The 25,987-nt window shown below is 40.8% G+C and overlaps 1 protein-coding gene and 1 long non-coding RNA gene across 2 annotated transcripts; one reads left to right on the forward strand and one right to left on the reverse strand.

Moving 5' to 3' along the window:
* Positions 1–476: 476 nt before the first annotated feature.
* LOC148429897 (uncharacterized) lies at positions 477–2,842 on the forward strand. The gene is made up of 2 exons (XR_015866340.1): positions 477–834; positions 915–2,842. It is a non-coding gene; the product is annotated as an uncharacterized LOC148429897 (long non-coding RNA).
* inpp5jb (inositol polyphosphate-5-phosphatase Jb) lies at positions 1,404–25,689 on the reverse strand. Its single transcript, XM_088420863.1, has 13 exons — positions 25,230–25,689; positions 19,035–19,540; positions 17,654–17,761; positions 17,341–17,449; positions 11,414–11,530; positions 9,132–9,307; positions 8,835–8,946; positions 7,406–7,515; positions 6,914–7,112; positions 4,154–4,291; positions 3,992–4,075; positions 3,826–3,930; positions 1,404–3,733 (listed from the first exon to the last, which is right to left on the reverse strand). The coding sequence occupies exons 2-13, from the start codon at positions 19,526–19,528 to the stop codon at positions 3,425–3,427; spliced, it is 2,061 nt and encodes a 686-aa protein (XP_088276989.1). The 5' UTR covers positions 19,529–19,540; positions 25,230–25,689; the 3' UTR covers positions 1,404–3,424.
* Positions 25,690–25,987: the final 298 nt, after the last annotated feature.

Here is a 25,987-nt window from a genome sequence, read left to right on the forward strand (position 1 = left end):
AAGCGGTTAAGAAAATGGATGGCTCGATGAGTTATCCAAATCGAATGGCTTATCACGCGCATTATATATTATGTAAAAGATGATTATTATGCGTTTTTACAAAAAGTCATCCGAAGACAGCAGCAAGCAAAGCATTGAGTTATCTTTTAACGTCATTATTCTACAGGTAAAACAGATCCCATCCCCCTATTTTGCTTCAGGTGCCGTGTGCTCCTCTGTAATCTAATTACACGCTCTTGATTGGGAACACGTCGTACCTGTTTGTCAGTAAATGAAGAAATTTATCAAATGACTCTTCAGGGTCTGGTTTAGAATAGGACTAAAACGAGTCGCTACATACAGGTCAAAAGAGCTAGGTCAGTGGAGCTTTATTGATAATCTGAAGTCCTCTTTCCATAAAAGACTTCTTTACACTGTCATAAAGCTCTCTTACACAATTGTATCTCAAAGCAATGGCTGGCAAGGCAAAGATGACTTGTCTGTTTGGAAACCAGCCAAGTTAGACATAGGTGTCATTTTTAGGATAATATAATCAAGTCAGACTGAGAATAGAACTACAATAAAATAGTGCACATTCACCATTACATCTATCCTACTTTTACCTGTGAACTTTCTATTTCCATAATAACAAAGTGGTACAATCCCTGGCTGGTGTTGCATCAGTGCAAATGAGTCAGCATGAATTTGCAGAACGGACATTTTCTTTTCAGTGGGCAAACGCATGATGCAAGATGCACCTGCTATTGCACTGCGGAATGTATTGTGATGTTTTGTTCCCAAATTTCATCCAGAAAACATCCCCATCAGCAACAGCAACGGTAGCAGCATCACCAAGTAAGATCGCAATACTTAAATATTTCATGTGACCAGCAAAACAAGGATGTTAACCTGGGTGTGCTTTTTTGTTGTCGTAGTTGAATTACAGCATCAAGGTGGCATAGCACTGAGATGAGCAACCTTTGGCACAGTCCAGGTCTTATTGAAGCCCAAGCTGCTTTGGTATCGCCTTTCAGCTTGTCTGCGTTTCTGGGTTTTTGCTCCCTCACCTTCATCTTGACAATACCGAGTGGGGTTCAGGTCAAGCAAGTTTTCTGGCCAATCAAGTATTGTACTGTTATTCCTTGGCTATTTCACCAGGTTTAGTTTAGCGACTACATGTTCAGTTTCTTTACACAACAGAATCATGCCACATGGTCTACACTGGAATGACAGGCTGCATTTATATTCATCAAAATGAAGCAGCTATTTTGGACAGCGGCAACATTTTAAAAATGGTGCCAGAAGAACACCTTACTTTTGCTCTAACATGCCAGCTAAACAAAGCCGATTTACTCACAAGCCTATTTTGTATCGAAATCATTTTCTTTGTCTTACAACACACAGAGTTAATCATCTACAAAACATACAATGAAATCAACATTTTATTGAAATTCATCATTTTAAGCGACTTTAAAAATCAAGCTCATAACAACAAGAAAAGAAAAACAGTTTTTAATGAGTCCCCCCACCCCACTGAAATAATGCCCCCTCACTGGCCAGCAGAATTCAGGCTCATTTATTTAATACAGTACAGTCTCTAAATAAGAAAATAAATACACCATTTAAAGAAAATAAGCTTTGTGGCATAGATTGTCATCTATTTTTATATCATACTTCATTTTTTATCTTTCTGATACATAGTACTCTATCTGAGACACATAGGAAAACAATGACATTCTTTAGACATGTATCTGTATCTAATTAATCTGTCTTTTTTTTACATCTTACGATAAACAAAGGTCCATTATGCTATACTCTATTGTCATCTCAAAATAAATAAAATACATTATTTGTTACACTTTGAAATATTTTGAAAGCTTCAGATTTATGCAGGTGTATCTATCCTTGCCGTTTTCTTCACCTAACACTTACACGGAAGATACATTAATCACCGTCCTATCTTTTCTAATAACTTTCACATTGACATACATATGTCCAAAACAGCACTTGACGGCACAAGAATCACAGTACCGGAATGTAGAGTATGTGCACACCATGCAAACGTCAGCACACCATTCAGAAAATCACACCCACACACATACACAATACCAAATCTTAGACATACACACTGAGGTAATAGCTACACAACACAGTCCTACTCTAAGAGTTCAAAAGGGTCAAACTGTGTCAGACGGGTCATCAGAGGTCACACTCTAACAAATGTCACGCAACTACTGAACTGCCAGTTAATCAGTGAAGGAGAAACTTCGCAAAGAGAGGACAATCACAGTCAGGAGTTGAAAAGTAAAGACATAGGACATGAAATTAAACTGGACCAAGCATGTAATTTTAGGAAATATCACATTGGGATTGGGATATTTCATAACAACGTGTGACACTTTTGGTTCACAATGCAAATGTGAAGCCTCGTAGCTCCTCTACATGGTAGAGTAACTGCTTACATTTCCACAAGTCATGCAACTGTTCTGATTTGATCCCGGTTTCAAAGGAAAGAGATTTCAGCTGATATTTCTTCCCTAATTTGTTTTTTTAAAAGAAAAAGGAGGGCTGGGGGCGTCGATTTTGGCTGTTGTTAGGGCCATCAAAATTACCCTGACAATATCAGCTGCCCTGCAGCCAGTAAAAATGAGCTCTGGCAGGACAGCTGTGCTGTGTCAGCTGAGAGTGATCCTCTCACAGGACGCCGCATCTAACTGCACTCATTCGGGGCTCTATTTAAAGGCCCGCAACGTTCACGTTCACTTTCTGCACTGACATGTGCAATGCTGCTGACATGGTCAATAGGAGAGCCCTACCGGAGCCTATCATTAAAAAAAAAACAAAAAGAAACACACACACACGATCATACACAAAACAATCCTGTTTGTCTTGTGAAAATTCATTTCCAAAGAGAACGGCGCAGAATAACTTTCTTATATTCAGTGCAGATTTGATATGTCATGACTTTGTTGTGACATTTTTTGCGTTGAAGAAAATCTCATTGGATGGCTCATTCAAACTCACGTAGAATCAAGAATGAGCAAAATGTGTGCTGGATGAGGCTTTCTCCTAATACTTGATGATGCTACGACATGCATGCTGTGTGTTAAGGAACTCAAAAGACGTTTTGCAACCTGAGCTGGATCACATCCTCAGCATGGTCATCAAACATTTGCACCTGATGCATCTTGACTTCCAAAATGAAAACAAACAAACATGCATGGTTGGGCTGCCCGCACAAAAGGATGGACGAAGATTGATCAAATGTAGGACAGGAATATGAAAATAACGCAAGTCAGGGCAAAGCAAACATCTCTTGAGGAACCTGATAATTGTTCCTGAAAAGAACGTCATCCCAAACTGCGCAGTTTCAGGGAAAACAACCCTCCATTATGGTTAATTATCACATAAAGGACTCACAATTTCATTTTTGAGCCATGAGACATCACACGCCAGTCTCCTCCCTCAGTCGGTTGCTGTCCTCAGAAGCAGGCCTTTGGTCGCCCTCTGCTGGACGTTCGATGGACTCGCTCTCGGATGGAGCTTTGTCAGCGGCAGTGAGCTCCTTGGTTGCATCCTGCGAGGGACTTACGGAGCGGCTGTGGCTGCCGCTGCGACGGCGGTGGTGCTTGGCCTTGTGAGGACTGGGACTGCGGGACCCCGACTTCATAAGGACGACAGTGCCGTCGTCCTCGGAGCTGAAGTCGGAGCTGTCCGAAGAGCTGGTGTCATTGCCGGACGTGGGGAGCTGGATCTGTGGACGCGGGAGCAAGGGGAAAAGAAGTATTGGAACAGGAAACAAACAGTATCCAAGGTGGTATGTATGTACTGTATGTTGGTGATGACCTGAAACGGCTCCGTTACGCCCACAATGGTGCTCATGTTGTTGCTATAGTAACCCAGGATGAAATCTCCCGAGCCTTTGGGTAGCTCCTCTTCTGTAAAGATTACCTGCAAAACAATTTGTGAGATGCCTTCATTGAAAAGAGATGACGGCACACATCCAGCTCACCTGATGTTCTTGCCTATGATAATCTGCTTCTTCCTGTTTGGCCCACACATATCCCACGTAGTCTTTGTGGTGTTTGAAGCCCACCTGAAACAGCACAGGCAAAATCACCCATGGCTGCTAAAACAGTTTTTTGCTGTGCGCATTGAACGTCACGTATTCTACCTTATACAGCCCGATCCAATCCCAGGAGCTTCGAGAGTAGTTGGGTGCCATTTTGAACTTGGCGACAGCGTCAGCGATGCTATTCCATTCATCCTCCACCAAGATTAAGACCAGGGGAACATCCACCTTGTAAGGGAACTAAAGAGGAAATGTTCATCGACACGATTTACTTGAGTATATGCACTACTTAACACCTATATTAGGATTGCAGGAGCGTTGCGTGATCCACTAATTGACGACTAATCGTCAAACTCAATGATAACTATTTGAGATAATTGACTACTTTATTATACATTCATGAACAGGCTGAACATCATTGCTTTGAATAAAAAAAAAAAAAAAACAAAACATTTAGAAATATCTGCTTTCACTTATAAATGTTTTGATCTATTTTCTGACAAGTCACCGAATAATCCAAAAACCAGGTTAGTGCATTTTCTGCACTGCCTACTGAAAAAAAAAAGTTTTTGATTGAAGGGATGAAAAGCATTTTTGACATTGGGGTTATCATTAAATTTACAAAATAATCTACAGATTAATCATATTTATCACCAATATCATGTTTTATGTTTCTCTAACAGTTTTCATACCTGTAATAGAATCTCTTTTATGGTGACAGAGCCAGTTTAAATATTCATACTTTCTATATTTCTCTTATTTAAACATATCCATCAGTAAATAAAAATAGAAATATTATACATACATATGAGTTTGAAATAGTAGTAGTGTGAAATAGTCAGAGATACCTTCTGTGGTGCCAATTAGTCCACGCTGTTACACTATGGCGTTTTGGTGCTGGTGGTCTGGTATCATAGTTGGCCTCTTCATTTGAATGTTTTTTTTTGTTTGTTTTGTTTTTTAATATCTAGATAACAGTTGCATCATTCTTAGGAAACAATTTCAGGATATAACATTTAAAATGTGAAGATACAATGGTGATTAATTTGATTTTTTTTTTTACTGTTGTCAAGGAAAATAGATGGCTGTTGATGTTAAATTGCTTTATTTTTTACTATTATTCTAATTATTTGATTTATTTTTATGTCTTTTTTCTTTAAAGAGACACTGCGTAAGATTTAGACCGTTTTCATTAAAAAGTAATAAATTAAATGACTACAAATTTAAAAAACTTGCCAATAAATGTGTTCTTAACAACCAACGGCATGTTTTAAATATACAGTGGGCCCCGTCATACATATTTTTCATCTTACGACGTGGACCGCGGCGTTTTTTTGTCCCCCTCTTACGCAAAAACCTTTTGTCTTGCGAACCATCCAACATGCCGGTCAGTGAGTCCACACTATTTCTTTCGCTTTGCTGCATCAACAAAAACAACTTTTCTCGCATGTCACGGAAATGCCGATATGCTATTGGTCGATTAAGGCAGTCACGGAGATGCGGATATGCTATTGGCCGGCGTCACGTCAATAAGAGAAATGCCGATATGCTATTGGCCGAACGCCTTCATCGAGCTTGATGGCACGAGCTGGTCGGTGTGTTGTGAAGACTTTGCAAACTTTATCTGTTAGACATGGCTTCTAAAATGGCAAGTGGCGGTAAAGGAAGAAGTAAGAGGATGATGACAATAGAAACGAAGCAGGGGATAATAAAAAAATACGAAGGAGGCGCACGCATAGTTAACCTTGCTAGTGAGTATGGCCGTAACCGCTCGGCAATCTTCTAAGGGCAAGACTTTCCCTGCCAGGGGACGGACCTCGGTCAACAACAAAATGGAGAGGCTTCTTCTATTATGGATTAAAGAGAAGGAAATCGCCGGTGATATGTTCTCGTTTAAGTTCTCGTTTAAAAACAAGTTCTCGTTTTCAAAAGTTCTCATTTAAACAAAAAAAGTCATTGTTTAAAAAAAGTTCTCGTTTGAAAAAAAGTTCTCGCTTTAGAAAAAAAAAAAACTCTGCGGCTTCGTCTCTGCTCCCCTCCGCCTCCACCAGCTCAAGTCACGTCGCCCCAAAGGTAAATGTCACTTTTCCTTGGTATATTTATGTTATTTAATTTAACTGTACAGTAGATTATGTTACTAATTTTTAATATGTGTATAAAGTCGTGATGTTTTTACCTAAGGTTTTTGCACACGTTGCAAGCATTCACTAATTAACTTAGGTTTGGATTGCCCGTCATAGGGCCAATTCGAGTTATGAGCCTAGCCGCTAAACCGATTAAGGCTTTATCGGCCCACTGTAATTGTAGGTCTAGTTTTCATTCAATTGTATTACATGGGAGGTGGAACTCCTCCAGAGGCTGCCATGTCTGTTGAGGTTACAGACAATTGTAAATGCAGTACCACCTGCTGGTCGTAATGAACAACGGTCTAAATCTTACACATTGTCCCTTTAAAGCTAGTTGATGAGGTGGAAGTAATCTTCTGTAAGATAATGTGTGAACATTTACTAGGAGAGGGTGGTAAGAGACATTTAACTGCACTCATGCGCAGAGAAGCTGCCAACGTGTCAATTTTCTGGATTGGCACCTTGGGGGTCCAAGCACATTCCAGGGGTCTCACTGGCCCCCAGCCCTCCCCCTGGGTCTGTCAGTGCTCTTTAGTAATACATTTTTAATGCTTAAATTAAATTATTCATAAGTAGTAATAAAGCAAAATACATAGCAAAGTAAATTTCTATTTCTATAAATGATAAATGCACTAAATGATAAAGATAAAGTAAATGATAAAACTTAAAAGTATTGACTTTGTGTAGATGTCTCCTTCTCAATAAGGTTACCTGACAAATAGTCCAGTGCTCTCACCTGCAGGGTAAAAATGGAAGATACAGGTTTGTGGTCGCTGACTACATATTCCATGTGACTTCTGTAGCAATGCTGCGTTACTTTGGTGCCGCTGGTCAGCCCTGAAACGGAACTACGCTTTCCAGTGCTGGCAGCGGGCACCGTGGCCCTCAGGCGCCAAAGGATTCGATCGGTCCAAGCTGGTTTACGTTTCTTTCCACTGCGACGAGGAGATGGAGCCAAGAGAAAAAAAAGATTTCCTCAAATGAAAAGATTGAAACTAAGGTATTAAGTCAAATCTGATGACTGCATTCCATAGGAATGTGATTATTGGCTAAGAAATAACAGCTACAGAATATCTGCATCACGCCCTGTATTCTACAGAACAGCCTTGAGCCAAATCTCTGAAAAATTATTTTGTCAGACAAATATTGACAATGGAACGACCTCCCCACCCCCACACAATACATACCCTCTCCGTTGACCTAATGCCCCTTCACCGATATCACCCACCTTGTGTCATATACGTTTGTCCCAACATCAAACTTGTAAGTGGGAGGGAACTTGAGGGGCCCTTCTTGGAATCCTTCCAACACCGTCTCACTGTCCTTTGCCATGTTTAACTGAAATCATAATAATGGCGATTGCATCATAGGTGATATAATTTAGGTTTACAATCTCTAGTGGCACTAACTACAATCTGCACCAGGCGGTCTAGGGTCACAGGTTTAGGGGTGCTTAGAGCCCAGACAGGATAAATTTAACCATTTTGTATATTTTGAAACAATATCATTACAACATTAGATTCCACTACATCCGCGTCGCGCCGCAACAGACATGACGCTCCCACGTTAATGAATGAGAGCGATTCCACTGCATCTGCCGAGCCGCGCTGCGCTCTGTTCCCCCGCGGTCCGTCAACTTTACGCAAGACTTGAAAAATCTGTTCAGAGAGCACCAAACAGGAAAAAGAGCGTGGTCTACATCCGGATACAAAGGCAAAATGGTGTTCTCCTTTGCCGATTGATTGAATGAAGTCAAAAGCGAGTGCAAGCTTCTGCTCGTCTGTGCCACTGCCATCGAGCCAAAAGGAGCAAACGCTTTCCTCCTGTTGACTGGCACAAAAGTGTGTACAAATATATATTACAGTTTGAGTCGTGATTCAATTAATTGACTTCAAAGTTACAATGAATGTTGTGTGTACTCACCAACTGTAAATAAATTTAGTATGTATTGTGTTTTCATTTGGTCACATTTGTTTTCAGTTTTGAAGAATGTGTTTGCGCGTTAGATTGACTTACGCGCGACAGAGGAGGGAGAGAAAGGAAAAAAAAAAAAAAAAAAAAGAGATTTGACCACGCGCTGTTTTAGCACGGATTCACGGCTTCACAGTGAATGTACAGTCGCCGTCGGAGACCCGAGAAGCCTTTTTTAGGCTTATGCAATCAAGTGTTATCCTAGCAAATTTTCCACAAACGACCGAGTTGATGATCCCCGCGCATGCGTAGTTTGACTTTGCAAGGAATGTTATCGATGTGTGACGCTACGTAGCGCATCGCGGCGGATCGGAAACGCATGCAGTGGGCGGGCGCTGGTGAGTCTGTCGTTGCGGATGCTGAACGGAGCGGAGCGGAGCGCGGATGTAGTGGAATCACCCTCGAACACGTCCGCGTAATAGCTGATTTTGGTATTATTTGGTGGACTTTGTAAATATATATTTTTCCAATTTTCTGCAACTTGACTCCAGTAATAGTAGGTAGCAGTGAAGGTGTACTTTAAGAATCTATTCCATCCGAATCTATTCCACCTGAGAGTTACCCTTTGTGTTTCCAACGTCTTTGCCTTTATTGCCCAATGAAATTATACAATAGTAATGGTGATGATGATATCAATTTCTTAAACATGAAACTGAAAACGAAATATTAAAAACTGTTTTCCTTACCTGATCTTTTTCCCACAACATGGACAGCTTGTTATTGTCAATGGCTGTTTTTACCATTTGCATTTCCAGGTCATCAATGCGGAAATTGAGATCTCCAAGCCAGAACACTACACTGCCATTCAATTTCAAAGGACATTTTTTTTTTGTTGATTAAAAAAAGAACATCTGTACATGTGAGATTTGAAAAAAAAAAACAACACTTTTAAAACAATATTTCACATATAATATTTGAAATCAGTAAAACCCTACAGTCACATAGGTGGGTGTGATCACTGAGCGTGTGTGCTTTTGACCTACTCATGGTCAAGGACACCAGAGGCCGCCTGGCCCTCAAACTGCTGCTGTTGCAGGATGCTCTCAAAGTCCTCCATGCGCTGATCTGAGTTTTCCATGTGAGCCGGCAGGTGGCAGTTGAGAAAGCAGATAGTGTGACCGAATACTGACATGCGGGCGCTGACCCCGCCTTTGTTTCCCTGTGGTAACCAGGGGCAGAAGAATTCATTAGTTAAGATAATCAAAAAATGAAATCCAATAGAAACGAGGCTGTAAGAACCTACACATTTTAAATGTGTTGATATGTGTTTCATTACTACAATGTAACAGGAAATGTGTTCATTGTTAGGGAATATTTTACATGTACAAAAACCGTACATGCAAAGCAAGGTTAGAAAGATGAGCATGCAGCTACTTTCCTCCCCACTGTTCTGCCTCATTGAATCACAAATGATGCTTCAGTGTGTAAAATGTGAAGAATGTGCTGACTCCTGTCATGCAGTCCGAACAACAGCGGGATTTAACTTAGAAGTCGGAGTTGCGTAACTCCGGACAATACCGCCAAATTATCTGCATGGGATTGCATGATTGGGATGTGCTGCAGCAACATTTTTTTGTTTCCATCAATTCCAACATTCAAAGCAATCAAAATGAACTTTTGTAAGGCGGATGTCCCAAAATATGTACATTTTCTTTGAAACATTATAAAACCTGACATAAATAGGCATTACGTCGGACTGCCTTTTGTTCAGTGTATTTTTTTTTTTGACTGGTCAAACACTAGCAACACGGCTCTTGAATTTAATCCCTCTGCAGATATACTTGGAAGGGTGTCAAGTGAAGATAGAGCTGAAAGACACAAAATAATGGCCACAGTTTACACAGTAAGCCTACTCAATACTGCTTAGGTTGCTACCATGCAGTTTTGGTTCACTAAAGAACTAGTCACGATGTTTGCGTTGCATAAATATTGCACGCGTAGTCACCCGCAAGACAAAATCCATCCATTCATTCTTCTTCTAGCCTGCTTATCCTGTTGAGGCTCACACAGAGCTGGAGTCTATCCCAGCAGGCTAAATGAAAGGTGGATGACCAGTAGACCAGTAGGCATGACATGGGATGACACAAACGCTGTTTAGCCAGCAAGATTAAGGAAGCTAACAATATACTTTCTGTTAGTGCTCTTAATTTGAAACCAATTAATACCACTTTCAGTGCACTGCTAAGCGAACTAACATTTAAGTTCATGACAGCAACAGTAATCGGGGGAGGCTTTCCCATCATGCATTGTTGTTATTTGTAAAACTTGTGAGGCCTTTTTAATATGTTGTAGAGTTGTGTAATAGAGTTACAGTGACATTGCTTTTATTCTTGTACTTGTGTATTAAATATTTGTGATGTGATGATACCCTTAGTTGCAAAGGTACAGTAGCAATACAGGATTCAAGTGTCATGGGTGCACTGTATTTGTTGATTTCAAAACGGATCCGCGAGCTGGAAAACGGATAGGTTGGTATAATGGCCTGTTGCGGTCTGTAAATCGCAGCCCAGCTTAGTGGAAGTTTGCCAGAAAGTCCAGATCACTCACTCCAGGCATGCTCTCTGCCATTATGCGGTTCTGTGAAAAGTCTAATGTACTGCCTGAGCATTTACGCTAGTTTAACACTACTCAACATTAGTTTACGGGTTTAGAAGTCTTTTTTTTTCCCTCGGTATGTCACATTCTTAGTTACTCAGCTTGTTTCAATAGCACTTGTGAAAAGCTTAGCTTATTTTCGTTCATGGCAGCGAGGTTAGTGACTGGGAAGGGCAGACTTGGACTGTGGAAAAACAGTATTTAACCACGCCAGATAGCCAGATAAAGCTCGTGGCCAGTGCAGAGCAAGTAATCTTAGCTCCTAGCATTCGTCTGATATTGTAGTATCTGAGTAGATGGGAAAGCAGAGATGATGGGTGTCAGATGTGGAGGCAATGTACTGGCAGCTCCACCAGCTGTCTGATCACAAGTGTATTAAACCTATTTTACATTGATGCAGATCATCATCAACATTGGTTATCACAACTGATTGGAAGACGCCAAATTCATACACTGGTGTATGCATATGATCAATTTGTCATGACGCCCTATCAGTGCCAATCAAAAGAGCATCAGGATCTGGCATTAGATCCCGATAAATTGTGTAATGTATTGTTGTGCCCCGTGAGCATATATCAAGGTTATATAGTTAGGGATGTCAGTCTCTCTTACTGTGTAATGCTTCCATATTCAAGTGCTAAAGAGAGCGCAGTATGAATGGTTGTCTCACCCAGTAACCCCCGAGGCCAGTGCGGGTGGTCTCCGTCTGGACTCCACGGAGGAAGGGCAGATGGTAGTACTTGGCAAAAACCAGCAGCAACACGCCTTGCATCCTTTGGGAGGTCACCTAAGGACAACATGGCAGAAAACATGAACAATTGTAAACATCAAAGATTTTGCATGAAAGGAGGTAAGTAATATTTCAAAGTGTAACGATGTAGCTGGACAAGTTCTTATCTCAATAGAAACATTGTATGATCTCATCGCCAACTTGCTGATGATCCTCGACCCACAGGAGGAAGTGGCTGAGCTCAACCACTATTTTACAAGAACACACACTGTTGCTCGCGGTCACTCCTGACCGTGGAAGAAAGCTGGGTTTCAGAGTAAATGCCACTAAATGTTTGAAAGTCATTTATTTTCTTTCTCTCTTTCTTGCATTTACCCAGCATATGCTTATTTTGACATTTTGGAACGGCGCATGTACGATGCACAATGGAGATGTGTGAATAAAGCACATGCATGGGTTCTAGTAGAACAAGATCAAGTACTTGCATGCTATAACAAGCTTGCCAATGGATGTCTTCTGTGATTTTGTCCTCCTCCCATTCTACTCTGCTAGTCCGCTCATGCCAACTGCAGGCCAATGAAGCACAATCATGCTGAGCCTGAAATGCCCTGTGGCCAGTAATGAATGCGCAAAACTCCACGTGACTGAAGACCCTCTTGCTTGTGTTGTTTCTGGCTACATGCATGCCTTCGTTGCATAATGATTTTCGCTGAACCGTAAAGTGGACCATCTTTTTATGATGATTGTTTGGAGTCCAACTTTAAAAGTGGACACCAGTCATGTGGTGCACCTGCACAATCAAAATACTGTGGATAAAATGCAAGAGATGCGCAAAAGAAAAAAAAACAGTTGTGCTTAACAAGGTTAATAACTGTGGCTCTAGTGGTGTAGAATAGCTCTGTATCATCATGAAAATTGTTTCTAAGATGGTGATTAGCGTTAAACAGAAAAAAATGTAACCAAAATATTTGTGCAACTATTTTTTGCAAAAATATAACCACTTCTCATTAGACGCAGTACAATTCTGTATTGTTCCACAGTAAACTACAACCACAATAGCATGGACAACAGAAGTTTGAAATTTTGAGCTTCAACAGGCATAGCCGCCTTTTTTTGAACCCTTATATCTCAGAAACGACAGCGCCAATATTCAAAAAAGAGGTATCATTGAAAAGGAAATTCAACAAGGATTACAAGGTGAATTGTTTAGGAACTTGACCCTGACCAAATCATTTGACCTTGAAACTGAACGTGTGGATCAAGTGACAATATTTTTTAATGAAAAAATAACTCACAAGAACTCTTTAACATAAAAAAAAATCTGAGATTTAGCAGCAATAAGTAGTCTAAGTAGCCATAACCCCAGACATTCATAATATACATGTGTCATCATACATGTAATGCATGTAATATGCATTAGGTTCCGTTAAGATCATGAAACACAATGCAGCAGACGTTCACCAGACCGTTGGAAATCTCTTACCGAGATTTCTTTTAAAATAAAATGGTATTTCAAGTGGAAACTCTCGATTGTTATCATGTTTGATCATGTACAGATCCGACTTTAATTCAACATCCGAGCTGCTGCTAATATGACCTCGGCTGTGAGGGACTTCAAAGGAACGAGGGAACTGTTCACTTACTGTACAGTAACAACTGTTCAGCAAATACAGTATGTGTACTGCAGTAGTCCTATGTCCGAGGAGGGCCCGTGGCAAGTGCATTTATTGTTACCTCGTCTGTCTGGCATGCAAGAAAGTTTTTTTTTTTTTTTTTTTTTTTCCAGAAAACTTGCTTTCTTTTATGTAAACGAAACCATAAAAACGCTTTATCGAGGTTGACTCCAAAAGACAGGGCTGACTCTCCATTTTAGAAAAAAAAAAAATACAAGTAATAAAAATTATAATGGACATATGTTATTGAAATAATCATACCAACTAAGGCACACGGAATCCAATCACAAGCACGTGGCCACCTTAAAAGGGTTAACATATCATGTTTAATGTCCAGGCAACGCGAACACTAACATTATTTCACAGAGACTTCAACTATTGTAGCTGACCATGAGAGTTGGGAGACATCAGCATTGTCGCCAGAGGCCCATCAAAAGTGACAACATTCCGATCCAAAAATAAAACAGCACCCTGGGAGACGTTTGTCTCACTCTTTCAGCTCGACAGTTGCTTCATGCTCACATAAATGATTTTGTCTCTTACCATGCCAACGGCACCAGCAAACATCCTTTCATAACAGGATACAGGAAAACCAGCAGCATGCAATGCTATGTCCTGTTAACACACAACCTATAGAAAATTTCGACACACAAGGTGCTTGAGATGATTATTTTTTTTTCTGTGCTGATTGACGCTGCAATCTGGCAGGTTTAAGGTCAAAGCGTGCTGTATAGTCAAAACAAAATAACCAACCATCTCAAATGATGTACAATCAACGAAATCCTTTATAATACAGCACAATATAATACAATCTGGAATTATGTGTTTATAAAGGCAAAAGTGGTGAAAAATATCAGTAAAACCTGTCGGTATGAGCGACTGCATGTAATATGGAAAACTTGCAAGTTGGTGTGGACTTATGAGTAGGTCCACAGAAGCATGATCGTAGATGGCCATACAATAAGCATTATCCAAGTATTTACATGATTGTTTATGAATATGTACCGTAAAACATATCCAAGAGCACAAGTTTCAATTCACTCAAACGGTCATTGCCGTTACAACTGCATTGACTAAGAAAAAAAAAATTGAACGTCATCAGTATTGAAGGATTCCATTTTCCGTCTCAAGAACTATTTTCAATTAAATAGATTGTGTCAGATATTCCCAGCTGAGGCAATTAATAAATGTCAACTCCGAATGTATTGCTTTTCACAAGGAAGAATTTTAATGGTTATCATTATGACAAAATGAGGATTGCACCTAAAGTTTCTGTACATATATTGGGGACATTTATCACAGTTATAGTAATGCACTGAGATACGAATTTAAAGTCCTTGTTAAGTGAAAATTATAATGCTTAACAAATTTGACACACCACAGAGAAGGGTGCTGTTGAATGGGAGAGAACAAAATACCAAATATACAAAGTAAGGCATCAAAATGTTGAAAAAGCAAGAAGCTGAATGCACAGAAAACACAGGCCACTTAACTTTCAAAGGTTAATCAAATCCATTTGTACATCTAGCATCCCTCCAGAGTTAAGCCACAGATATTCTTACAGCATGTACATCACTGCCTCGCTTGATGTTGTGTCAGTGAGTCCACATAACAGAGCCACTTCAGGGAAAGTTAAACATTTACTAAACACAACTCTTATTAAACAGACACCCGTGACTCACACGACATGACGGCGCATACTTCCTGCTAGACAAACCCCGCAATGCTTTGAAATTCAACATATTACAGTAACCTGAATAGCACAAGAAAATAACACTGGTATTTAAATAATTACACTGAGCTGCTCTATAAATTGAGGCATTCAGGGATGATTCATTTGTAAGACTGTTGGCAGAGCAACTCTCTAACTGCACGATGTAGTGCTAGAAATGGGCCAAGTAATTATAACTTTAGTTCCCCATAATTGCGCTCAAGAGCCACTGGGGGAGGGACAGCTCATATTGGATGCCCAAGTGTTTAAGCTTGCCAAGAACTATCTGAAAAACTGAACACATGTTGAAAAATATAGCTCTACAGTTGCAAACCCTGCAGTTCCCAGACTTTGCATGTGTGCAGGAATTATCTTCAAAGATGATTCATGTGCTTACACCCACATCTCTGAATTCTCTTTACAGGCACTGTTCATCGAACACACTCTTGTATCATAACACTCATACCTTAAATCATCGTTACCCACTAAAATGAAAGAAAATAGCATTGACATATTCCAGCCCCTTCCCCAAATGTTATTTCAATTGCCGGCAATTGCTTCCCAAGACCCCTTATTACCTAGAAAAATGGTATAAGTATACATATACATCCAACTTAGTCCAAAACAGAAAAAACTAAGGAAGTGCATTTAAGTGCCTAAAACTAAAAAAGGCAAATGATGAAAATTGTCATTTTGTTGCAATTACACTTCACATGACAAAACCAGAGCCTTTTCCTTGGCATCATTCATTGAGTTGTCTTTGCCTCGTCTGCTACTGATGTTTTGTTTTTTTCAACCTACTTGCGTCTTTTTGAGCGCAGAATTGTGACGTTTATCGCTTTGTGACATGCGAGTCGGATGAATGCGATCAAAGGAATCAGGTAAGGGTCGGATATAGGCAAAAAAAATCGGAATCGGGTCACTTCAGGCAGCAGTGTGAACCTAGTCCTGTCCTTACGTGGACCCACGTAAGGTAGGCAAGCTTATTAGGCGGGGAAAAAAAAAAAAAAAAATCACATTGTGGTGTTCCCATTGGTTACCTCCCAGTCGTCCCAGAATGCTTTACATAACTATGTGCAAGTGATTGATTCAATTAAATATCATAATTAAAATGCAAATTAACATAAAAATCTCTTAATATTTAATTCTAAACATTTATTTTTACTTTAGGGCTATACAACGAATGCGCTGAGCAAAATTCCGTGCAGTAATTATTTCGGTTCATGAAACCCGCGTGGGTTCTCTCCGGGAAATCTAGCTTCCTCCCACATTCCAAAAACATGGTAGGGATATTGGACACTGAATTGTCCTTTGGTGTGATGGTTTGTCCCTGTGTGCCATCCAATTGGCTGGAAACCAGTTTACGGTGTCCCCCACCTACTCCCCGATGACAAGTGGGATAGACCCCAGCTAGCCAGCGACCCTATTGAGAATAGGATGGATGTATTGATGTATTGGTTGTGCCTTGAGATTCGAGTGACAGGACTTGCGCTTTTATTTTTTTAGAGAGAGATGATGGATGCAATACAACCAGAAAAAAATGTCTTCAACCTGTTGAATGCTACTTCCTGATGTGGTTTACCATCAAATTAAAAATGAAACAAGAAGAATGACAGATTGCATATTAAAAGCAACCACAAAAATTAATCTTTTCCAAGTTTAATGCTAACACAATGCAAAATGCCGCAGATGGGCCAACGAATACTGACAACAGTCACAGTACCATAATCCTCTAAAGGGATAGTCGACTTGGTTTTAGCTGTTGTTATGAATACTGGGGTCCCACGGAAACTGATTTAATAGGAGGAACAAGTGTTAGTGAGAGCGGTGTATTGACATGCTTTGCATTTTAATGTCAGTAAAACGCATGTTTTTGGCCCTGTTATTCACACTGGAATAGATAAGCAGTCAAGATGATGGATGGATGTTTTGTTGCCGACTGACATTAAACGACGGCACAAACGGGGCAAGGCAGCCGCACGGTAAGAGATGCAGCATCTGCTAACAAGGAGTTTTACTTGGATATATCGGTACCATAAAACTGACATTTAATACGAAATTAAATCTCCAATGTAACAAATGTAATGTACATACATATATTTAACTGTGGAAAGTGGGAAAATAACATGATCTAGGCCCTTTAAAGTCTAACATATATTAGATCATTGAGCTATAAAACGAAGCATCCAAAAGGGGAAAGTAGGCACACAGAGAGACCAGGAGACAACGATAACTCGACTGTGCCCAATGAGTGTGGTTGGGAGCGGAAGAGAGAAGACACGCTAACATTACACGCTTGTTAGAAATCATCACTCTTATTTGTTGCTCAGGGAACAAAATGAGTGGAGGCAGCCGCAACAGCACAGGAAAAAAAAGGGCTATGCGCACAGACCTTATCAGCCATCACATAATGCATATGAATGGAAGGCGCACTACATTTGTAATCAGCGAGCACATGCTCTTAACCAGAAACCATTACTGACCAGCACGTATCCAAAAGGGCTGAGTCTCTCCATGCAAACCTCGCTCCACTGGTCCGTGAAGAGGACATCTTTCAGCCGTTTGTTAATCATAGAGTTGACTTCCTGCAGCCTTGGAAACACATGACACAATGCACATGGGTCAGCAGGAGCAAGTAGAAGAAAAGCCTTTGATCTTCTCGTGGATTAGCATTTGCGACAGGAACAATGACTACAGTGCTACAGCTCATTAGGGAAAACTTTCTGGATGTTGAGCCATAGCAACATGATCGGAAGTGTACAAGGCTAAACCGGTGACGCGACGGTAAATACTCACCCGATGACGTACATGTCTGTGTTCCCATCACCTACATTCAAGCCCAGCAAGGAGGTGATGTCATCGGGAGGTGTGGCTGAACCCACGTTCCAAGTGATGATGTGCACCCTGTTGGAAAAGACTTTCATTAACATTTTGCTCTCCTCAGTTATTTCCGACTGTTAAGTGTAGGGGTGTCACATTAACATATTGACTGTGCTCAATGAATTACAAGTCATCGTTAATTATTTTTTGGAACGATTGATGGAGTGAAATGATTTTTTTTTTTTTTTATATATAAAACGAGCTTGCTTCCTACAGAAGCAGTTTGAGTTTAGACTAACACATAAATGCAAAGCACCCAGGTGTGACTGCCGCACAGGATGGATGATATTTTATTGTAATTTTATTGTATTGTAATTCTCATTAAATTGCCATTCACCAATGGAAAAAAAAAAGCATCATTCCTCCTGATAGTTAAAACTTAAGGTTGCAGGCAGTACTCATTCAGCAGAAATTAAATTGTTACAACTGAATGTGTTAAGGAAAACAAATGACAGAAGCCATTTTTCTTTTTTGTTCCTTTTTGTTTATTGTTGTTGTTAATAAATTGTTTTTTACTGCCGCAATAATACAATATATCTAAATTATAGAAAATTTGAGGTGTGGGTTTTTTTTCTCAAAAATGTTTAGGTTATATCAAAACGAAATTCAATTAATTATAAATCTTAATTCATCTCCCTTTTTTTTAAATAAATTGACCACACTAGTTAATACATCTCAAATATTTATGACAGACTTATTATCTGGGAACTCCAGTACTCACTAAAATCAAGGCGGAAACCCATCTAACCTAAGCTAATCGAATTCAACCCGATAGGCCCACAGAGACAACGATTTGCTGTTGAGTTATTTTGCTTACCTTGTGTGTATGACAAACTTATAACCGGTTTGACATCAGTGTTAAGTTACTGTTATGCCTTAAAAATGCTGTGGCATCTCTGGCAAAATACTTTGGGGACATAATCTTGTTTGAAGCACAAATATTCTTACATGTACTTTCTATACTGTGTATTAAACTGAGGGCCGAGGTGACATGTAAGATTAGGCAAGTGACACTGGTGTCTGCTCAATAGTGACACAGTTTTCTTGGAGTTTTTTTTTTTTTCTTTTTCCCAAACTATAAAACTGCCCCACTCCCCTGAAACCACATAATGCAGTGTGCAGTACTGTCCTGAAGCACAATACAAGCAAAGTTCAACCTTAATTAAAACAATGTACTGCATAATAGAGTGAAGTTAAATGCTTGTATGCAGCATGGGGGTGCTTTAGTGCCTTTGCGGCTGTCGCGGTAGTCTTGTTTAGATAAGCTGTGTGAAGGCACACGAGTCAGGGAACTTGCCTGAAATCTTCTACAGTCTGAGCCTGCGTGTCAGCTGTGCCTGCAACAGACAGAGCTCTCTGGGTGTGAGGATTCAGGTGAGGGGGTACAGTCTTGCTTAAAGGCGGGTGGGGCACAGAGGCGGCTCTGACCGCGTGGTGCCCCGGACCTTTTGGACCAGCTTTGATGTGAGGACTAGGCCGGTCCTCCGAGGGCCTGACAGGTGGGCTAGAAGCAGCTTTTGGGCGACTAGCCATGGCGCCATCAGGATTGCATTCGCCCTGGGTATCACCTCGCATGGGCTCAGCTTTGAGTTCACATACGTCAACGGAACCTTCGACCCTGGCGCTTCTCTGCGGCCGACGGGGCCTTGCAGTCGCAGCGGGCGGCCCAATGTTGGGATCACATGATGACTCTGAAGGATGTGATGCTTTAGTGTGAGGTGTCACTGTGTCTACTGCTTCACTGGAGCTGTCTTTTGGCGTCCGGCTTTGGATGGGGTCCTCTTGCTCCATTTCTTGTAGTCTCTGCACAAACATAAAGACAAAAATCAAGCAAGTGCTAAAATTATCATCATTTAGGGCTAAAAAGGCTACAAAAAAGGGCTAAAACCTCTTAGGAAAATATAATAGAGATTGTTGAAGGAAAGTAAACGCAAGCAACTTTGATGGCAAGTGGCCGAATGGTCGCCAGCTGGTGTGGATAAAACGGGGAGAGGATTTTGCTTCTTCTTCATACTGCTTCTTCTACAGTAACCGGTGCTGAGACTGCTGAGCAGATGGTCTTATCACTAAAGGTTACACAAAATATGAACGCAAATGCTTTGATGTCATACAATTTGAAATTTGACAAAATTCTCTGTGGACAGATCCTATCTAAAAAATGCCATTGTGTGATGTTCCACAAGACATCACCAAGTAGGAATCGGTTTAGCATTTAAAGAATTACTGGTCAATTCACATAGGTTTAGGTTTTGCTATGCCAGGTAAAACATATGGCACAAACAGAATGGAAAAAAAATTGGGATGGTCTAGTATTACAGAACACATGGGTTCAGTGTTTTGAGACTACTTACTTACTGTAGATTATCTGAAATGTTGATTTTCTTTTCTTTCTTTGTTTTAAGTTATTTTTTCTATTCCATATCCCCCCCCCCCCCCCATTCATTTCCCCCCCCATTTCTTTGCCATTTTCCACTTAATGAATGTCAAGTCAATATAGGTCACTGTTGACTCAACGGGATGCCTTAGTTAGTCATTAAGACTCCCCTGCCAGGTCTATTTCCTGCTGTTTCAAAACCTTGAAAACCCATTGTTGCAGCAGCAAGAATTGCTAAAGGACTTCTATTGTCAAACAAATGTACAAAAAACAAAATGTACAGCATTTATGTTTTGTGGCAGAGAAAACAAGACCTACCCTCAGTGCACACTGTCCCCACAAGCCTAATGTGTTTAGTACATTTCCTGCAGTAACCAGGGAGATGCTTGGTCACTTTCTATCAAACTCAAGAGTACCTGACAAACACATACACACCAGACACAAGGAGGATCTGCGTGAACCACAACACGGGACAAGTCAACAGCACAAGACACAGCCAGCCAGGCAATAGAGGGGGAATTTAAAGCCCATTCAGTCAAGCAAAAGAACATTTAATCCTTGATAAAGATTTGTATTCCATGCTGACAAACGAGTATGCAAAAACACAATAGAGATTTTAATCAAACCCAAGTATTATCTACAAATGATCTAAGAATAGGATGATCCCAATTAAACCGAAACATGATAGTCTAAAATTGCAGCCACTGAGCAATTGAAAACAATGAAATTACCATGGAATCCAATTTCTCATTTGTTAAATTCCTTTCACTGACGATGCCTAAAATGATGACATGGAGACTGGAAATAAGAAAGCTCTAAGAACCTGATTCGGATCCAGAAGTCTGTGTAAAGATAGATAGATAGATAGATAGATAGATAGATAGATAGATAGATAGATAGATACTTTATTCATCCCCGTAGGGAAATTCAAGAATGACATACAGTAAATTTGCATTTCAATGCCCTTGCTCGTCCAGCCAACCCATGTAACAAATGATCATTTGATTTCAAAATAAATAAACAACAGCACTGTGTGATTATTACACACGACCTTGAAGAGAAGGTGACTTTCATTCGACGCAGAAAGCTTATCTTTGTGTGGGAGCTATCTGTTCTCATGCGCCACGTATGGCTCTGAACAGGGGAAGGCAATTGTGTCACATGGGTCCAAAATGATAACAAGAGAGATAGACAGACAGCTGTCCTATTTTAGTGGCAACACGGGCCTTCTTTGCACTATAAAATACTTCCTTGAGGCACTGTATTTCTCCAAGATTAAATCCCTCGCTCACCCCTCTCCCTTTTTAAATCCTCGCTCTACTCTTGCTCTGGAGCGCCATTTTGCCAAACTTCCATGCGTTCAATGGACATGGAAGTAGGACTAATTTTCTTCATCAGGTCATTTTCTTACTTTGGCATTCATCACTATGAGCTTTATGCTTCTGTAATCACAGCACAGGAAGTAAATCCCATAAAGAAATAAATAAAAATAACAAGGGAGTAGTTTTAACAAGGGGTCATAGTCTTGAAAAAAATGACTTATAAGGTCTTCGTAATTTCACTGGTTGCACAATGAAAGGGAAAGAAACCAGAAGGATAACCAAGACCTCAGATGGACATCTTGAGGTCAGGTGCAAGCTAAGTCAAACCTTCAGTTTTGATGAGCCTAAGTCACACACATAAAAGAAATATTTAGTTTTCATGAGCCTCCTATTTAAAAAAGCAGCAAGAGCAAAAAATATTTTCCGCGCCAGGAACAGTCCGAACAGATTACAGTATTTCTTATTCCGCTCGCGTCTGCAGAGGAGAGAGCGGAACAATTTGATAATAACAAATGTGTCATGGTGTTTACATGCACTCTCCTGAGGGCGAGAGAGATGCAAGCGGAGAGGATGTAGAAGAACTCAAGGAAAAAGCTCGATCTAGTCCTGTGTGGACCCTCAGGTGGATTTCTGACAGCATCGATGGCCGCGAAGGACTTCTGACGGTTTGGAGTTTGTTAGCGCTTAATGAAATGTCACGCGCACAGTTTGATAACGCTTAATGCAATTTGTATGTGCATTTGGTTAATGGTTCAACAAGACCAAATCAGACCACGGATGGGGAAGTGGCGGCCGATGGGCTGTACACTCGGCGAGGCAGTTGATTCATTTTTGCGGATAAACATGTTTACTTTAAAAAGATTAGTTTTAAGTTATGGTAAAATTGTGTTTATCATATTTCTGTTTATGAAGTACATGGTGCTATGTGCCTCCCCCAGGAGTGCTGATAAAAAACGGTGGCTTCCTCTTTTGTTTAAATTGCCTCTCCCGGATTTAGACTACTATAATACACAATTGGTTTATTTATCCCTATGTCAGAAGTGAGTATTAGGTTAGGATTAAAAGGGTGTCTTGGGAAAAATGTATGCCCCGTATGTAGGTTCCAAACAGGTCTGCGAAGCCTTGCAAAAAATATCATGACGCTTCTAATCAGGGTATATGGTTAGAGTCACACTGTCATGTGCATGTGTAGCCGCCCAGCAATGTGCCTATCATGTTTGGCCCACACTGCCATGGTGTTTCATTTTGGCATCGAAGCCAAAGGAGAGTGTTGTCATTTAGGGCCTCCAGGGCCAAATGTTCCTGAGAGGGGTGTGTGTGTGTGTGGCGCGGGGGGGGGGGGGGGGGGGGGCGGGGGGGGGGGGGGGGGGGGGGTCAATGTTGACCTTCATGCTAATGACATGCTGTCACAGCTGGAAATTCTTCCTCGAGGTCCTAGTGCCTGAGCCTCTACGCCGCTTTGCTTTTTGTGGGGCATCATGTCAGCCACACCTTCACTGGTATATATATATATATATATATATATATATAATTTTGAGCCTTTAATTAACTCATCATGAATCATGGATATGATAGTAAAATTCAAATCTTGCGTTGCATTTTCCATCATCCACAGACAATGGCTTTTTGAGACCGAGATCACATTGCTGGGAAACCTGATAATGAAGTCGAACTGAAACTCATCTGGGTGAAGGAACAGAAATCCACAGTATTGGTGAACTGAAACACAAGCTACAGGGGTCTAATGTGTGTACATGGATATCTGCAAAAGGGTTGAGCAGTTACAAAGGAGTCACTGCACTACCAACATGTTCCTTCCGTTCAAGGCAAGAGCAAAAGCATTGCACAAGTAGCACATCTTTACACCCTTTACTTCTCCTGAGGATAGCTAGGCCCCCTGAAATGAAATGAACCAGGCATACACATCATCACTAGATAAAAAGGCATCGAATGTTTGCACGATGCCATAGAACTTAATAGTGCACACCAAAATGTAGCTGTAACACTTGGCCAATGATACTGCACATAATGCAAATGTGTCCTGTCGGTTTTACATGAAACCATACCCACAGTGTGAACCTCGGGTCAGAACTCATTTGCATATCACGAAAGAAATGACTAACGTCTCCAGCGGTTACGTATTCATGCGGCCTAATTACAAAACAGCTTCAAGGACATTTCGGTGATTGGACAAAGAGGATGAGGGTCATATGATTCCCTGTCGAGCTGTCATCAGGCTTGTTGCGCGAACAAAAGAGTGTTAGAGGTTGATATCAACAGGATATCGCAATTGTTTTTGCAATGAATATGAAAAGCTGTTTGAGCATTTGGTTGATAAATGAAGATGAAGGTCCATGTACTACCATGTATAAGACTTTTGGGCATCACTAGCAAGATTTTTCAACGCACTAGCAGAACGACTGTGTCTTCCCAGTAACACTTTTTGTTAGTAGTGATTCAGAACTACTAGCGGACATTTCGGTGCAATTAGTAAACAAGAAAATTAAGAACAATATAATAAATGAATTTAAACAATGAATTTTGCACTATTATTCTTAAATTTACACTACTATTGCATGACATGTCTACTAGGCCTAATAGTGGTATTACTACAGCACAGTAGTTCGCTAGTAATATTTAATCATGGACTGACTTGTTGGCCAAAAGTGGCATAGTAATAGAGACTAACTATTGCGTGAATAATGGAAATTTGTATTTACTCCCCACAAAAGGTTCGCAACTGCCCATTGATACAACAGGATTGTGGTGATGAAACAAACGATGCAAAAATATATATTACTGGTAAAGACACAGGTTTACTATTGAACCCTAGTCGTTGTGTTGCCTTGTCTTACGTGTGTGGAAACAAATTGCGTCTTGAACGCGGACCTTAAGGAACAAAATACCCCGTGTTTATCCTACTCGTGAGGAGGTCGCTTTCCCAAATAGGGTCCACTAAAAATTATATCAAATTTGCATGGGGCTCAGATAATGCCGATCACAGTATACGTGGTTTCTGAGTTTCGTCATGAGACATTCACAAGCTGAGCTGAGAGTGTGAGGTCATTTCTGTCTGCAGCAAAATGGCTGACCTATGAGTTCGATAAAAATGGGTGGATTTTGCTCTTTAATCCATGTTCTACAAATGCAACTTAAATCAGAATAGTATGTTTGTACAAGTGGTGCCACACAGAACATTATATATAAGAAAATTTGTGGGTTCAAATAGCGTTTACAATTTCCAACAACAACAACAAAAAAAGGTTTGGTCATGTTCGTTGAATTAGTCATTATGACTCAAAAAGTAACACATGATATACTGTATACGACAGGTCATTTGCAATCCCAAAAAAGCACTTAATTCATAATGAAAATCACTAACACTAAATATTTTTTATTCTGAATTTGTTTTGGCAAGGTGGGCGCAGGGAGTCTGCTTGAGTCCTGGCTGCCTTTGATTGGTTGTTTTTTCTCAGGTGCAGTGGTTTTTTTGTACACCAAATTGAAGGCACAAGATTGGGCTGATTATTTTTTTATGTCGTAGATCGTCGAAGATAGATATCAAGGATGTTGCATGACTGCTCAAACAGCTTTGCATCAAATAACATCTACTTAGAGCGTGTTTAGATGAGGATCTTCTGTGTGTGTATATATATATATATATATTATATATATATATGAACGGAAACAACACATTAGCACGATTGTTATGCACACAAACGAGAAACACTGTTACATTATAAATAATACAAAAATGACGTAGACACGCCTGTTGGTGTTTATAATCGGCACTCACCTGTTTTGCGCTGATTTAAAAAAGCTAGTAGTTCGTCAAACGTTACCCTCCAAAAAAAACCTTCTCGGGTTGACTATGAAAGAGAGGGTTGATGGTGACAGCATCGGCATCTCAGCAGAGAGAGGCAGGAAGTGGGGTGGATGCTGAAGCCACACGGCCAAGGTAGTAGCAGGCAAGCGGGCAGGCAGGCAGGAGGCTACATCTCTCAGACACACAACCACAGCCTCCTCCTCCTCCAGCTGAGCGTTAAAGAGACACGGGCACCGCCGAGTTGCCACCCAGTGTCCTTCAAAGCTGCTTTAGTAGTCCGCTGCTTCCGGAAACCGCCGGTGAAGGACATTCGACTACAACAGTCGAATGGGACTTGACTTGAACCGCAACGTGTCAGCTACTACTAGTCTGACACGACCCCACCCCACGCCCACATCTACAGCCACACCAACGGCTTCTGTTTGTGAGTGGACCAAGCATCTGCTTGCAGGGACGTGATTGGGCTGAGATAAGATAAACTAAAAAAGATACAGCCGCGCTTATTCGGCGGAAAGTTTAAACCACACCGCCGCCTGGCGGTCAACATGGGAAAGTGCATAACCAGGAAGCGCACAACCAGGTTAATGTGTCGCCTACGGGTAGGGGGCGTATTTCATTTGGCCTTTTGGGAAAAGAGAGCCCTTTTATGCCCCCCCCCCCCCCCCCCCCCCAACCCACCCACACACACACACACACACACACGCGAGCACACACACACACCGAACGTT

The sequence above is a fragment of the Hippichthys cyanospilos genome, chromosome 1, assembly GCF_059441005.1.
Source record: "Hippichthys cyanospilos isolate Australia breed blue-spotted pipefish chromosome 1, RoL_Hcya_1.0, whole genome shotgun sequence".
NCBI lineage: Eukaryota > Metazoa > Chordata > Actinopteri > Syngnathiformes > Syngnathidae > Hippichthys > Hippichthys cyanospilos.